The sequence below is a fragment of the Stegostoma tigrinum genome, chromosome 35 (genome assembly GCF_030684315.1).
Source record: "Stegostoma tigrinum isolate sSteTig4 chromosome 35, sSteTig4.hap1, whole genome shotgun sequence".
NCBI lineage: Eukaryota > Metazoa > Chordata > Chondrichthyes > Orectolobiformes > Stegostomatidae > Stegostoma > Stegostoma tigrinum.
This window is the reverse complement of record NC_081388.1, coordinates 13,166,595-13,182,598: the sequence shown is the minus strand read 5'-3', so window position 1 is coordinate 13,182,598 and position 16,004 is coordinate 13,166,595. Positions and strand designations below refer to the sequence as shown.

General features: G+C 43.9%; 1 protein-coding gene across 3 annotated transcripts in view; it reads right to left on the bottom strand.

Moving 5' to 3' along the window:
* The window catches only part of camsap3 (calmodulin regulated spectrin-associated protein family, member 3), a 196,673-nt gene extending 185,570 nt beyond the window's left edge, over nucleotides 1-11,103 (bottom strand). For 2 of the 3 annotated variants that reach the window (XM_048521808.2, XM_048521810.2), the window contains exon 1: nucleotides 10,544-11,103. In XM_048521808.2, coding sequence (XP_048377765.1) covers nucleotides 10,544-10,673 — 130 coding nt within the window. In that variant the 5' untranslated portion in view covers nucleotides 10,674-11,103. The remainder of the gene's footprint in view (nucleotides 1-10,543) is intronic. The other variant, XM_059640064.1, reaches the window with a different exon arrangement.
* Between the last annotated feature and the right edge of the window lie 4,901 nt (nucleotides 11,104-16,004).

Here is a 16,004-nt window from a genome sequence, read left to right as displayed (position 1 = left end):
ACTCATTGTGAAAACTCACCTGGTTCACTTATAAACTTGACAGAACAAAATCTATTGTCCTTGAAAATCCCTTTCCCCTTGGGTTTGAGTAGATCTGTAGCTTGGGTCGTGGATGTCGCGGTTGGTTGACTCGCTGAGCTGCTTAGTTGTTCTACAGACATTGTTACTCTTCTGGGTAACATCTTCAACGCAGCCTCCGATGAAGCATCAGTGTGTTTTCCCACCTGGTTTTTAAAACTATGGGGTCCATTGAGATGGGATTGCCTCACTTCCGGTTTTCCTTCATAGTGGAATGTACATATCATGGTCTTCCCCTTTAAGCAGCTCTAAAATCTACTGTTCTAACCAGATTTCTTTTTAACGTATCCTAATGGATCTGCACGTCAAATGCAATCGTGCTCCTGACTAACGAGGGCACTACATAAATGCAAGTTATTGTGCAGCACAGAATCACTCTGGGTAGAACATCAAGGCCAGTTAGAAGTGCCCACAACTGCTACCTGCAGTCAGATCAAAGGATGTGCATTGACTAACAAGGTCCATTTTGGAACAAATACCCTCTCTAATTGAAGAGGCGTCAAGGAGCAGGTCAGCTCTGTTGACTCACCATCTCCATACTTCATATGCCGTTCAAACCCAGATTACTGTCTCATTTTGAAAAAACCGCCAATGACCTTCTATTTTGGTTCATTCCTTTCCCATAATTCATCAGCTCCTTTGCCCACAGCAGCTATTACACACAAACACATGAGGTACGTGACAGGGGTTGAAGAATATCTTGTGGAAAGCCCAAATGAAAGAAGAAAATGATATAGCAGTTGTGGAGGGGTGAGCAAGTCATCCGGAGAGCAGCAGCTTAAATGTAAAGAGGATTTGTTTCTCTCCCCCCACCCCCTCTCGAAGTGTTACAATTGCATTTCAAATGGCCATGCCAACCAGTTCTGATAAGGGATTGAATGCATTCAAGTACTTCCTTCGAATCTGAGGCTCTTTTCACCAGAACACATTAATATTACAAAGGGACTTGACAAGGTAATCAGGGCAAATGATTTCCACTGGTCACCAAGTCATTAACTAGAAGGCATAAATTTAAAATCATTAAATGAAAGGAGGTTTAGAAGCAATCTATTTTTATACATAAACACAGCCTGCCACAGAATGATGTAAACAGCCCTTTTGAGAAGATGAACTCGCAACTGCTTTCAGAAAGGGAGGTGTAAAGTTATTGTGAAAAAACACAAAGAATTTAGCCAGAAAGCAAATCAGCCCCTCAGAACTGCACTGCAGAATTCTACGGCTCTGTTCAAACAAAATCAAAGCCCAACAGCAAGCCTAATTCTTGTTCCTCAGGTCAGGGCAGACTAAACAAGACTGATTAACCAGGATTACGGAGAGACCTGTCTAAACCAGATGATCTAGGTCGAGGCGACTAGGGCAATTTGCAAACCTTCGGAAATTTTCCAACAGCACTGACACTATCTTCAGCTAATGCAACACACGTATTTTACGACATCAACGAATTAAAGAAATGTATTAAAGTTAGCTGCATGGAAATAGAGTTTAAGCAGTTAATCAGATTTTGTTTTGATCATCACTCCTCAGTTCTTCTGCAACATGATCATTCCAGCAAAAATACAACTTCCTATTGTGGACATTTTCTCAATCAACCGGTTTACAGATGTTATTACACAGCTCTGCAGCAGATGGGAACTGAATCTGGGCTCTTTTGTCCAGAGGTGAGATCCTTACAACTGTGCCACAAGAGCTGTGTTGCTTGTGAAGGAATAGACTTGATCACAGGCAAGACAGCCACTGCTCACTGTAATGATCGTATGGTAGGAGGGGAATGCGGCCTGACTAATTTCTGAAATACTGAAACTGGAGTGCAGGCTGATAAAAACAGAAAAAGCCTATGCATTGAGATTTATTCCCAAAAATCATTTCTGGAGCAACTGAACCCTTCCCAATGGACTTTTTGTTTGATTTATTAACCCTACAGATTTATTGGTGCAATGGAGTTTGAGGATCTCCTCCACTCAAGGAGATTCTCCTTATCCTCAACAAACTTGCAATGATGATTTCACCCAACCCCAATAATCGCCTTGAATTGCAGATGCTAGGAGGAAGATACCCCAAGTCTTTTCCCCAGTAGAGTCACTGCCCAAACTTGCTACCAACCAAAACTCAACCTTGTGCAGGGCATATCTGAGATAGTGGGTATGAAGTCAATCATTGTCAAAGCAAAACACAATGATTTGTTCCTCCCAGCCTTTTCCTCAGCACTTGGAATACACACCAATGCTCAAAACACATGCATTGCGCTCAGAAATGATTAAGTTACACAAAAATGCTGGAATAAATCCACCAACTGTGAACATGATGTTGATATGCCTTTTGCCCAAGAACGTGCTGTATCACTCATTCCATTGAGAGAAACAAGTAAGATAACGACAGAACTGAAACAGACCAACTGCCACTCATCTCTCCTCTCAATCGGACAATTAAGAACTAAACACACAAACAATGACGGATGACAGCACATAGTGAATGAAGGAAATGCCTTGCACCGACATGAACCAGGAGATCTAATCACTGAAAACAGGGGGACTTCATTTCACCCAACAAGTGTGCCAGCTCTGGGGGTCTTGTGACACAGTAGTAGGAACCAGAAGGTCCAGGTTCAAGTCCCACCTGCTGTGGAACCATAACTGAACCTTGATCAAAAATATCGACTCAGGCCTCAGTTCCACTGCGTCTCTGTGGAGGTTTCTTTATCCAGGCATACATCCAATTTCCTTTGAAAGTTACTGCTGAATCTGCTCCCACCTCCCTGAGTACATTTCAGAGTAAAATTTCTTATGTAAGGTGCCTCATCTATTACATTGCTAACCATCTCAAAAACATCTAGTTACTGGCCCACCTGGACCAGGAAACAATTTCTCCTAATTTCCACACTCAAAACTCTTCATGATTTACTGCATCATTATTTGTCCTTCCCTTCATCTTTACCAAAGAACAAGAATTCTGACATAAAACACGTTCAGGTTTAAAGAACATTGATCAGAGATCAGCGAATTCTATCACTTAGAGTCACAGAGCTAAGAAACAGACCCTTCAGCCCAACCAGCCCATGCTGACCATTAACCCACACTAAAATTGTCCCACATGCCTGTGCTTGGCCCATATCCCTCCAAATTTTTCTTCATGTACTCAAACAAATGTCCTTTAAACATTTGTTTTGAGTACATACTTCTCTGGGAGTTCATTCCACACACAAACCACATTTTGTAAAAAACATTTGCCCCTTTTATAACATTTTTCTCCGCTCTCCTTAAAAATAAGGCCAATACTCAAAATTCCCCAGCCTAGGGAAAAGACTCCTGCCATTCACCTTACCTGTGGCCCTTACGAATATATAAACCTCTGTAAGGTCACATCTCAACCTCCTATGTTCCAGACTATTCAGCCTCTCCTTACAACCCTCCAATCCTGGTAACATCCTCATAAATCACTTTCTGAACCCTCTCCAGCTTAGTCATCACCCTCCTGCAACAGGGAAATCCAAACTGGACACAGTACTCCAGAAGAGGCCTCACCAACATCTTGTACAGCCATTGTTCCCACATCCCTGTCCTTGACTATTCTTTTAACCTTGTCAATATGACAAAGAATTTAACACGATCGCAGTGAGTTCATCAGCAACACAACGTATTAAAAGTGAGGAAAGTGAACAAAAAGACCATTATTTCCAAAGGGCACAACAGTATAACTGTTGTGCTAATGAATGACCACAGGGGTTGATAAACTGAAGTCAATACATTTTGTAATTGTGGTGAGAAGTTGAACAGAAAAGCTAGTGATTTTTCACAGAACTCAAGTTCAGTTCCACCTGGGTATTAATGGGGGAAAGTGGACATGAGGAGGGTCACGGATCAGCCATGATCCTAATGAACAGCACAGCAGCTTGGGGGCCACACAGTCTCTTCCTGTTCCTATTTCTTACAACTTTATTGTTATCTTCCATACCTCAATAGACTGATTGCATGCAGTTCATGCTTTGTAAGCGTTACTTGAAATCAACGAAAGAATGCAGCTCTGTAACAATTTTGTTAGCACCCCACAGATTTTACAGGAGCCCTAGAAAACAAAATATGAGACTCAGCCACAGGAGAAGAGATTAGCTCAAAGCGATCAATGCTTCGCTAAAGAGGTAGTTCTTAAAAGAAGGAAAGTGAGGTGGAAAGGTAGCACATTACAGGGATAGAAGGACAATACTCAAGGCCCTACCAGTACTTTAACCTAAGGTACTGCACATAAGATTATTCAGTAAGATAAGAGCCCAAGCTGTTGGGGCAACATATCAGCACGAGGAGAGGATTGGCCAACTAATAGAAGGCACAGTTGTGCTATTTTCAGTTTGGCAACCCCTAACTAGTGAAGCTTCACTATATATTAATAACTTGTATAATGAAAACATATGTACTACTGCCAAGTTTGTGGTTGACAAAAAATAGATGGGAAGGCAGTGGTGAGGATGACACAGCATGTACAGAGGAACCTAGACAGGTTAAGCAAGGGGCAAAAACTTGGCAGGTGGAATATAATGTGGAAATATTAGAGGTTATGCACATTGGCAGGAAGAATAGGAGCTGAATATTATTTAAGTGGGAGAAAACTGCAGAAAACTACAACCTAGGAATTTGGGGGTGCAAACGTGCGCATCAGAAAAAGCTAATGCCAAAGTGCATCAGATAATATGAAAGGCAAATGAACCCGCCGTCTTTATTTCCAACCAAAAAGAGAATAAAAATACAGAGGTCTTATTAAAAATTACCTATTACGAGTAAGGCCTTGCCTGAGTTATGGGCCCCTTATCAAAGAATCCGTACAGTGTGGAAGCAGGCCATTTAGCCCGTCAGCTCTGCACCAACCCTCCAAACAGCATCCCACCCTATCCCTGTAACCCTGTGATTCCCATGGCCAGTCTACCTAAAAGGTGCACATCATGGAATGCTATGGACCAATTTCCCACAGTCAATCCACCCTAACAGCACGCCTTCGGACTGTGGGATGGAATCGAAGCACCTGGAGGAAACCCGATGACGAGCTGGGAAAACGTGTACACTCCGAGCGTGGAATCGAACCCGGGTCCCTGGCGCTGAGAGGCTGCAGTGCTACCAACTGAGCCACCGTGCATTCTCTAACGAGTGCTAGCTTTGGAGAAAATGCAGAGAAGATTACGAGGTTGATTGCAGACAGAGGAAAGGCTGGGCTCGTGCCTTTTGGAGCTTAGAAGAATAACAGCAGGCCTTGCTGAAGCAGAGGTTTCTTAGGGTAGATGTGAAGTCCTTTTTCCCTCGCAGGAAAGTGTAGGACCAGAAGAAATGATCTCAGTGTAGAGGACCACTCATTTAAGACAGAGATGACTTATTAGGGAGAATCAGCATGGCTTCATATAGAGTGGGTCTTGTCTCTCAAATTTGATGGAGTTGTTGAGCAAGTGATAAAGATGGCTGATTGGGGCAGGGGATTGGAGGTAGTCTATATGGCCTGTTCCTGTGCAGTACGAAGAAGATTTCTTTTCTCACAAAGGGTCGTGACTCTGGGGAATTTTTGACCAGAGAGCTGCCTAGTCTGGGTCATGAAGTATATTAGGGGGTCACACAAACAGATCGTGCAATCAGTAAGGGAATCACTGGGGGTGAGGAGGGGCAGGAAAGTGGTGCTAAGGAACGTCAGTTCGGCCACGATCTCGTCGAAAGGTACAGCGGCCAAATCCCCCACTTCTGGGCCGCAAGGTATCGGAGCAGAGGGCTGATGCCATGTCTGTTAACCAGTGCAGCAGAATAGGCCAGAATCAGAGATAGGGCACACAGGATTGCAGGGCTGCAGGATATTAGACAGACAGGGAGAGACTGAGCAATGAAGGGATTGAAAAACAAGGCAAAACATTTAAGTAAAAAAACCTGCCTTTCTTCCTCGGTGTATTACCCCTTTCATGTATTTTCCCCATAATATTGATCGAGCAATCCCTCTCCAGTTGTTTATCACATATCCATTATCTACAGAGTCAAGGAGATCAACACGAGTGTCTGCATAACACAGAAATCTTTCTGAGGAAGGGTCACTGGACCCAAAACATTAACTGTTTTCCCCCTTCACAGGCGCTGCCAGACCGGCTGAGCTTTTCCAGCAACTTTGTTTTTGTTACAGACAACTTTGTAATGGGTTAGGGAAGACTGGCCTCAAGGGTTCAGGGTAACAGTGATATGGGAAATTACATCTTAAAATTGAAAAAGTCATCTTAGGAGTATCCACACTGAATCCCGTTCTGAGGAAGGATCACTCAATCCAAAACATTGAGTTGGATTTCTCTCCACAGATGCTGCCAGATTGGCTGAGGTTTTCCAGCAATTTTTATTTTTATTATTTCTGGTTTAGAGTATCTGCAATTCTTTTGTTTTAGGGTTTGATTCTTAACTGGGCAATGGTCATACTCCATGAACAAACAAAAAACAAAACCAGGATGCAATGTGTCTGAGTGGGGAGCTTGCAGATAGTCACTTTCTGGTGTTTATTGTGCTTGACTTATATTTGATTTCAGAGTTTGGACATGTTGTTGCACGAGCCTTGGCGCTGCGGTGCACGAATTAATTTTGTTTTCTTTATTGATTAACAGGATGAAGGTGTCACTGGCTAATGCAGTATTTATTGCCCATCCATAATTGCCCAGGGGGCAGTTAAGAGTCAGCCACATTGCAGTGAGTCTGGAGTCACATGTAGGCCAGACCAAATAAGGATGGCAGTTTCCTTCCCTAAAAGGACATTAGTGAACCAAATGGATTTTTCTGACAATCAACAATGGATTCATGTCATCATTAGACTCTTAACTCCAGATATTTTATTGAATTCAAATTACACGAACCTAGGCTCCCAGAACATATCTGTGTCTCTGGATTAACAGTCCAGTGTTATTATCACTAGGATATTACCTCCCCCATTGATAAGCAATGTTGCTCCTATGTGCTTAGGGTCAAGGGAGTGAATGTTGAAAACAGCAGTGTTACCAATAAGTGGGTTGCTTTGGTCTGGAAAAGCTTCTACAGTTGTTTAGTGTTGCACTTATCCAGGCAAGTGGGGGATATTCCAACATACTCCCAACTTCTGCCTCATAGGCAGTGGACAAGTTTTGCAGAGTCAGAATGCGAGTTACCTCAGAATTCCTCGTCTCAACCTGCAGCCGGCCCAGTTCACTTTCCAGATAGTGGTCATCCCCAGGATGTTGATAGTGGGGGATTCAGCAACAGTACTGCTAATAAATATTAGTAAAGTTCACCAATACTGAAAGCATGACCTGACCCAGCTCTTATTGCAAAAAGATAAATGGTCCCTTATGAAGGCCAGACTACAATATGGAAATAAGGCAGGAAAACACCCAGCGATGCAGGACTAAGCATTATTTTATCAAACAACACATGAACCTTTTGTTTCACTGTCCCCTCCACCAGCCTTCTTTCAAGGCCAGGAGAGGGGTAGATGCAACTCAGAAAAATCTGGTGTCATCCCAGGTCAGATCTTGAACTTTAGGACTGGGCTAACTAAGTCTCTGAATATTCTTTGTGGACAGCATACTTTGTTGAATTTATTGCACTCATTTTCTGTAATCAAGCACAACCACCAAAACAATGCAGGCAGTGAGAAGTGGACCAGAACACTCTTGATCAGTCACATTATAAAGTTTCGAGTAAGAGATTTGTTTGCTGTGATCAGCCTGTACTGCTCGCAAAACACAACTTTTCACTGTATGTAGATACATGTGACTACATTAAATCAAATCAAAAAAATCAGACTTGAGGCCTGACAGACCAAGTAACTTAACATACAGGTGTACAAAATAAAACTAAATTCAAAAGAAAGTGATGGTTAAAAGAACTAGGCTGTAATCCTGAAACCAAATCGCAACACAAGGGTCTTTTCTGTACCTTAAACATTCATTGCATTTAGCTGCATCCTTCCTACATTTCAGCCCTACCTACTATGCTATGAAGTAGGTTCTGACATCCATCCTCAAATCATACTTCCTGGTAACCAGTTACTGCTGTTCAGGCTCAACACCAATCAGCTGGGAGATTACACAGGCTGCCGAAGCCTTGGGAAACTTTCAGGCACAAATGATGTACAGACAGTGATCACATGTCACAGACTGCCAACTAAACCTCGGCTCAGTCCGGGCTGGCAAAAATCATCTAAAAATGCACAGGCATGGTCAATCCTAAGCTTTAGCACATGGGCAACAGTCTCTATCATCTGTGGCTGGTACACAGTTAAGGGAAAGATTTGAGACCAGGGCTGGTCTCCCTTTCTTCTTAAAATGCAAACCTATACTCCTAAGCTTGAAACAAAAAAAACTGCAATGGAGCAACAGCTTTGAGTGCATTGTCAGAGAATGACATCTCTCAGATGGTAACATTAACTCAGTGAACATCTTACGACTGGGGACAGATTTTTCTGAATCCCTTGTTATTACTCTTAGCTTAAAAGTCACTTTTTCAGCTAAAAGAAATCCAAAAAACCTTTGATGATCACAACATTTAATAAGACACATGGTCTACTTCAATATTAAGCATCGCTTGAACACAAAAGCAGAATCCAAATACACTGGGTCAGAATGCAAACCAGCCTTTGTTGGAGTTAGTCATTGTAGAAATGTAGGGCACACAGCCTGTGTGTGGTCACCCAGAAACAGGAGAAGCCTGCTCAAGCCTGTTGTGCCACTTGTTTCATTAATTTGCTGCAGCAACAATGCAAATCAATGTCACTTTAAAGTGTGGTTACACCTCCCTTCCTCACAAATAAAAGCAAAATGTTGCCTGGAAATCTGAAATGCTGGAGAAACTCAGCAAGTCAGACAGCATCTGTGGAGAGAGAAAGCAGAGTTAACACTTCAGGTCGAGTGGTCCATCTCCAGAACTGTTGGTAGCTAGGGAAATGTCAGTTAATGTGCAAAAACACAGCCAGATATGCTGAGTTTCTCCTGCATTTTCTGTTTTTACAATTACCCGTTCACTGGTGGTTATCAGTGAAAGACTGCCACTCTCTTGGCCAACTTGAACACAGGTTTACAAATCAGAACCAACAGGGAATAAACCCCAGAAAGGATACAATCTAGCTCCCCTCCCAAACCAGTTCAGCTATAAATTTTACACAACCTTTCCTTATACTGATCCTCCCAGGAGATTCAACTCATCTGAACAGTTCCCACCACCATTTACTGTACAGAGAATTTTTCTCAGAACAAACGGGATATGACAACTATTGTACTTTGCAAATAAAAATACACTTTTGCTGCAGGTGTTCAGGCATCGAAAATAAACAAGCAGCTTTGGGGGGTGGGGGGCGTTAGAAAATGGGCACAATGACATCGCCCCTCTGATTACACAACTGGCTTGAGTCATGATCAAAGTGCAGTAACACAGGATCAGGCGTGGTCAAACTAACCCAGGGTTAGACCCGGAACCCAGAGTTTTAAATCAAATGTTCCATTGACAATGATGATGTGGAGGTGCTGGTGTTGGTCTGGGGTGGACAAGGTTAGAAATCACACGACAACCGGTTGGACCCTAACCTGGATGTCGTGTGACTTCTATTATCGAGAATCACACACCTTAGTGTCAGCGGGCTGGGACAAACTGCAACAATATCCCGCTCGCCCCTGACTGCAGAGAGCTGTCAATTGTAGCGATGAAACTGACCTGATTTCCCTCACACACGCCCCTCTGTAATTTCACCCCAGCTTTAAAGGAGGAAAGGGGAAAAAAAATCAGCGAAAGACCTTAATGGCGCTGTTGACAGGGAATTAAATTAAGGCATTTTTTCCCCCCACAAACGGCCATTTCATTTGGCAACACCTCGACAGCAAACCGAGAGAGAGAGAGAGAGAAACACGGACACGCACGATTGAAGCTCGGTTAAAGGTTTGTTTCCTAACCCCCTTAAACAGTTTAATTAATGGTCCGCGCATTAGATCAATAAAGATGGCACGGCGTGAGGCCTATTTCATTTTTACAACCAGTGACCCCCCACCCCCGAACCCCTGGTCTAGCTTAATTCAAAAACCTTCCAACAATGGCTCATAAATCAATGGGCAATGGGGAATGGGGGGGGGGGGGGGAAGAGAGAGAGAGAGAGAGAATGAGGTTCTAATTTGTTGAGTGAAGAGGGAAAAATAGAGAAAGATAAAAATCGTAGACCACGAACAAATGACTTTTTTTTCCTAAACAAAAAGGGGGGAGGTGAAGAAGAGAAATCAGAGAAAGAATTTGGCACGCCCCCAAAACCACCTCTTCCCCCACCGTGGGGTACATTGTATTCTAGAGTTGAAAATTGCAGGACAGGTTCAAAGCCTAGGTTTTGTGTGCGTGTGGGTGATTTACTGAGAACATCTTCCCGTTGCGCATTGCCACAGTAACAAAAAAATGTTTCCCCCTCTCTTAAACCAGCGCCCCCCAACCACAACACCTTTTGTTTTATTAGAACCGTGTACCTGATCCGTAGGATTTGGCCAGGAGCCACGACAGGCTTCCTGCGATCTTAGCTCTGAAAAAATCGTACTGGTCCAAGGGCTTGATCTCCGGAACAAGGAACGTCTTCCTCATTTCACCTACATCTACCATGGTAGGAGGCGACAGCGGCCATCCGCAGAGCTGGGGATAATCCGAACAAGCCCAATTTAAATTCTCCACTCCGTCCGGATCTGGTCTTCGGTCCGCCACTTTTTATTCGGCTTGCAGTCGCAGGCTGTTGCCGGATGAAAAGCTCATTTCATTTCGTTTCTTCCGTCCTTTTTCTTTCCACTCCCCCCCCGGCTCCCTCTGCCTGCTCTCAGAGCCCAGGTACTGCGCTGACTCACACTGGGAGCCGGAGGCTGGGCTGCACTGAAATCGTCATTTTTTTTCCAAACCAGCTCAGGTGTCCTGCAGCCTTCACACACAGCACCATCTAGAGGGGACCTCTCCACGACTATTCTCCCCTCCCCAGCCTGCCTGATTCACAATCAGCAGTCTCGCATTATTGTCTCCACACTGTTTTAGAGATGATCGACTCCCATGATGTGTCAGAGACAATGTACTTGTCTGGTCATATGATGTATTTAACCAATTGACATGGAATCTGCAGTGCCCAGTTTTCACTGATTCCTTTGTCTATTGAAACTTAACAGCACAAAGATCTGAGCAGTAGTACTGTGCTCAGTTTTGGTCTCCTTACTCGAGAAAAGATGTGTTCGTGCTGGAGGGGAGATCAGAGGAGATTCACTAGGCTAAGAACATAGAACATATAGCGCATGAACAAGCCCTTCAGCCCACGATGTTGTACTGAACGTGACGCCAAATTAAACTGATCCCTTCCACCTGCCCTTGGTCCATATCCCTCCATTCCTTGCATATCCATTTGCGTATCTAAAAGCCCCATAAACGCCCCTACCAGATCTGCCTCCGCTGGCAGTGCATTCCAGACTCCTATCACTGTGTTTAAAAAAAAATACCCGTCATATCTCCTTTGAACTTCTACCCCCACCTTAAATGCATGATTCCTAGTAGATATTTCAATTGTCCAATACTAGTGGAAAAAGATCCTGACTGTCAACCCTATCTATGCATCTCATTACTTTAAAGACTTCTATCAAATCTTCCCCCTGTCTCCACCAGTCCAGTTTTTCTAGCCTCTCCTTATAGCTCATAGCCTCGAATTGAGGCAGCATCCTGGACCGCCTCCACATCCTTCCTGCAATTTGGCAACCAGTATGAACACAATACTCAAAGTGTGGTCTATCCAAAGTCTTATAAAGCTGCAACATTATTGATTCTGCAGTTGAGAGGGTTGGCTTTTGAGGAGAGGCTGAGTAGCCTCGACTATACTCATTGGAGTTTAGAAGAATGATGGGGGATCTTATGGAAACATATAAGATTATGAAGGGAGTAATTAAGGTAGAAATAGGGAGATTGTTTCCACTGATGGATGAAATGAGAAGTAGAATGCATAGCCTCAAAATTAGGGGGAGGACCATAAGACATAGGAGTGGAAGTGAGGCCATTTGGCCCATCAAGTCCACTCTGCCATTTAAATCATGGCTGATGGGCATTTCAACACCACTTCCCTGTACTCTCCCCATAGCCCTGATTCCTTCTGAGATAAAGAATTTGTTGATCTCTGCCTTGAAGGCATCCAATGTCCCAGCCTCCACTGCACTCTGTGGCAAGGAATTCCACAAGCCCACCACTCTCTGGCTGAAGAAATGTCGTCTCATTTCAGTTTTAAATTTACCCCCTCTAATTTTAAGGCTGTGCCCACGGGTCCTAGTCTCCCCGCCTAATGGAAACAACTTCCTAGCGTCCACCCCTTCTAAACCATACATTATCTTGTAAGTTTCTATTAGATCTCCCCTCAACCTTCTAAACTCTAATGAGTACAATCCCAGGATCCTTAGCTGTTCATCATTCATTAAACCTACCATTCCAGGGATCATCCGTGTGAATCTCCGCTGGACACGCTCCAGAGCTAGTATGTCCTTCCTGAGGTGTGGGGCCCAAAATTGGACACAGTATTCTAAATGGGGCCTAACTAGAGCCTTATAAAGCCTCAGAAGCACATTGCTGTTTTTGTATTCCAACCCTCTTGAGATAAATGACAACATTACATTCGCTTTCTTAATTACGGACTCTACCTGCAAGTTAACTTTTAGAGAATCCTGGACCAACACTCCCAGATCCCTTTGCACTTCTGATTTGCGAATTTTCTAACCGTTTAAAAGATAGTCCATGACTGTATTCTTTTTTCCAAAGTGCAAAACCTCACATTTACTCACATTGAATTTCATCAGCCATTTCCTGGACCACTCTCCTAAACTGTCTAAATCTTTCTGCAGCTTCCCCACCTCCTCAGTACTACCTGCCTGTCCACCTATCTTTGTATCATTGGCAAACTTTGCCAGAATGCCCCTGGTCCCTTCATCCAGATCATTAATACATAAGGTGAACAGCTGCGGCCCCAACACTGAACCCTGCCGGACACCACTCGTCACCGGTTGCCATTCCGAAAAAGAGCCTTTTATCCCAAATCTCTGCCTTCTGTCAGACAGCCAATCCTCAGTCCAAGCCAGTAGGTCACCTCGAACACCATGAGGAGATTTAGGACTGAGTTGAGGAAGAACTTCTTCACCAAATGGATTGTGAATCTGGAATTCCTTGCCCAGTGAAGTTGTTGAGCCTACCTCCGTTGAATGTTTTAAAGGCAAAGATAGATAGATTTTTGAACAGAGAAGGAATTAAGGGTTATGGTGAGCAGGTGGGTAAGTGGAGCTGAGTCCATGAAAAGATTAGCCATGATTTTACTGAATGACGGAGTGGGCTCGATAGGACAGCCCTTTGAAAGAGATGTCCAGTATAATCTCCCTGCAAAAGAGTCCAATAAGCTCTTATAGTGACTATGGAATCTGATTGCAGCAGCTTTTAGGTATTGTTAGTGTATTTCAGACCATGACAACTGTCTGAGTGAAAATATCTCTCATCTCAGACTGTCCTTACAAGACAGAAAGTCTTCAGCCCGTTCCCTGCACATAACAGAAGTTAGGAACCAAGCTGAAATAAGGCCCAGCCCAATGTTGTACACAGTTGTGAGATGATTCTTGCTCTTTTTAATGTGTTCAAAAGTGCTCAAGTCCTTCATACAAACCAGCCTTCCTTCCATTGACTCTGTTTGCACTTCCCACTGCCTCGGGAAAGCAACCCATATCGTCAAAGACCCCTCCCACCCTGGTTATACTCTCTTCCATCAGTCAGGAGGTACAAACATTTGAAAACTTGTACAAACAGATTTAAGAACAGCTTCTTCCCCACCGTTATCAGGCTTATGAACAGACCTTTCATATATTAGGGTTGATCTTGCCCTGCACCTTCTCTGTCACTATAACACTGTGTTCTGCATTCTGTACTATTACCTTGATGTACTTATAGATCATAGAATCCCTACAGTGTGGAAACAGGCCCTTTGGCCCAACAAGTCCACACCGAACCTCGGAAGAATCCCACTCAGACCCAAACCCCTATAATCCACCTAATCTACACACCCCTGGACACTACAGGCAATTTAGTATGGTCAATCCACCTAACCTGCACATCTTTGGACTGTGGGAGGAAACCCATGCAGGCACGGGGAGAATGTGCAAACTCCACACAGACAGTCGCCCGAGGCTGGAATTGAACCTGGGTCCCTGGCGCTGTGAGGCTGCAGTGCTAACCACTGAGCCACCGTGCCAAATATTGGCTCTTCTTCAAAATGCTGCCATGGTGCTTTTTAAATTGTCTTGCAGGTCAGACCGGATCTTGGTTTCATGGCTCACAGGCAACACCCTCAAAAATACAGCACTCCCTTCAGTGCTACACTACAGACTAGAGTTTTAGACATTTTCCTGATCAATATGTTCAGAGATGTTATGTCAGTCTGGTTCAAGTCAGAGATGCCTTTGATTTGTTTGCTGGATAGAGTCAAACTCCAATGCTTGTCTGTTTCCTTGATCTGCCACTGCACCGAACTGAACTGCATTTGTGACTGTGAATATGTAAAGATGTTTTGTGCGACTAAAGTATATTTTTGAAACAAAAAAAAATTATGACACACCTCTGGAACAGGTGGGACTTGATGTTAGGCTTTCAGGCAGAGTCACTACCATTGGACCACAATAGCCTTTGAGCCTACTTCATCCGATATTCTCAGGTAGTCTCCCATCCAAGTATTCCATCCAAGAAAAGGCATTTTCAGAGTAGTACGGCCTTGAGTTTTGTACTGAGGCATTTGATCAAGATGTTTAAATGCTAAAAATTTCAATAGAGAAGATATTTTCTTCAATGGGAAACAAAAAGCCACTACCTTAAAATTTGAGCTTGGGCCACTCAGGGGAGAAATCAGAAAAATGCCCCCTCTTGCTCCCTCACACTGAGGATAGTAGAACCCTGGAATGGTCTTCCTTTCCCCTCCCTCATAGACCTGGATAATGGGGGGCATTTGCAGCTTTCACAACTGAAATGGAAGAGAACGGTCCCGGGGGAAAGCCCATCAATGGGTCTCGAGCAAAGGAGTCAATGTACAGATCATTGAATGGCGAAGCACACACCAGGAACAAAACTTCCCCGAGTTCCATGTGTCAAAAACCAACATTTCCTGTTTTCCTGTATTCCCCAGATCTTGTAAAGCCCTAATTCCAAAGTCAATGTGTCCTCATAAACAATACAGTGTCACATTTCACAATCTACCCCTGTTCATTGTGTTCTCTTATATTGTTTCCTTGTGCCTTGTAATCACTTCCCTACAAAATAAACTCTGGAAGAAATGGAAACATGACTGTTTTTTCTCTTCATTTTGTGTGATGTGGCCATCGCTGGGTGGGCCCAGCATATATTGCCCGTCCCTAATTGCCTTTGAGAAGGTGAGCTGCCTCCTTGAACTGCTGCAGTCCACCAGCTGTGGTTGACCCACAATACCATTAGGGAGGGAATTCCAGGACTTTGACCCAGCGACAGTGAAGGAACGGCAATATATTTCCAAGCCATGACTGCAAGGCTGTTGCTGTCATGAAACTGCTGTGTACTATGTCCATGGGTGTGTCTTGTGGCTGGCCTAGTTTATAATGCTCTTCATTACAGTTAGAAATACCAGTCTCGTGGTTTGACTCACGTGTATGTTATTCACTTTCAGAGATCCTGTTTCACTCTCCCTATGACCTCATGGGTTCACAGCAGCCAGCTCTGATTTACTCATTTTCCGCGGGATTTGATGGCCAGAGACCGTGAGAGTGCCCTCTGCAGAGCAGTAACATAAAAGCATGTCACCCCTTTGACTCATAGAATCCCTACAGTGTGGAAACAGGTCAATCAGCCCAACAAGTCCACACTACCCCTCCAAAGAGCATCCTACCAGGCCCAACCCCCTATCCTATCCCTCTACTCCCCATG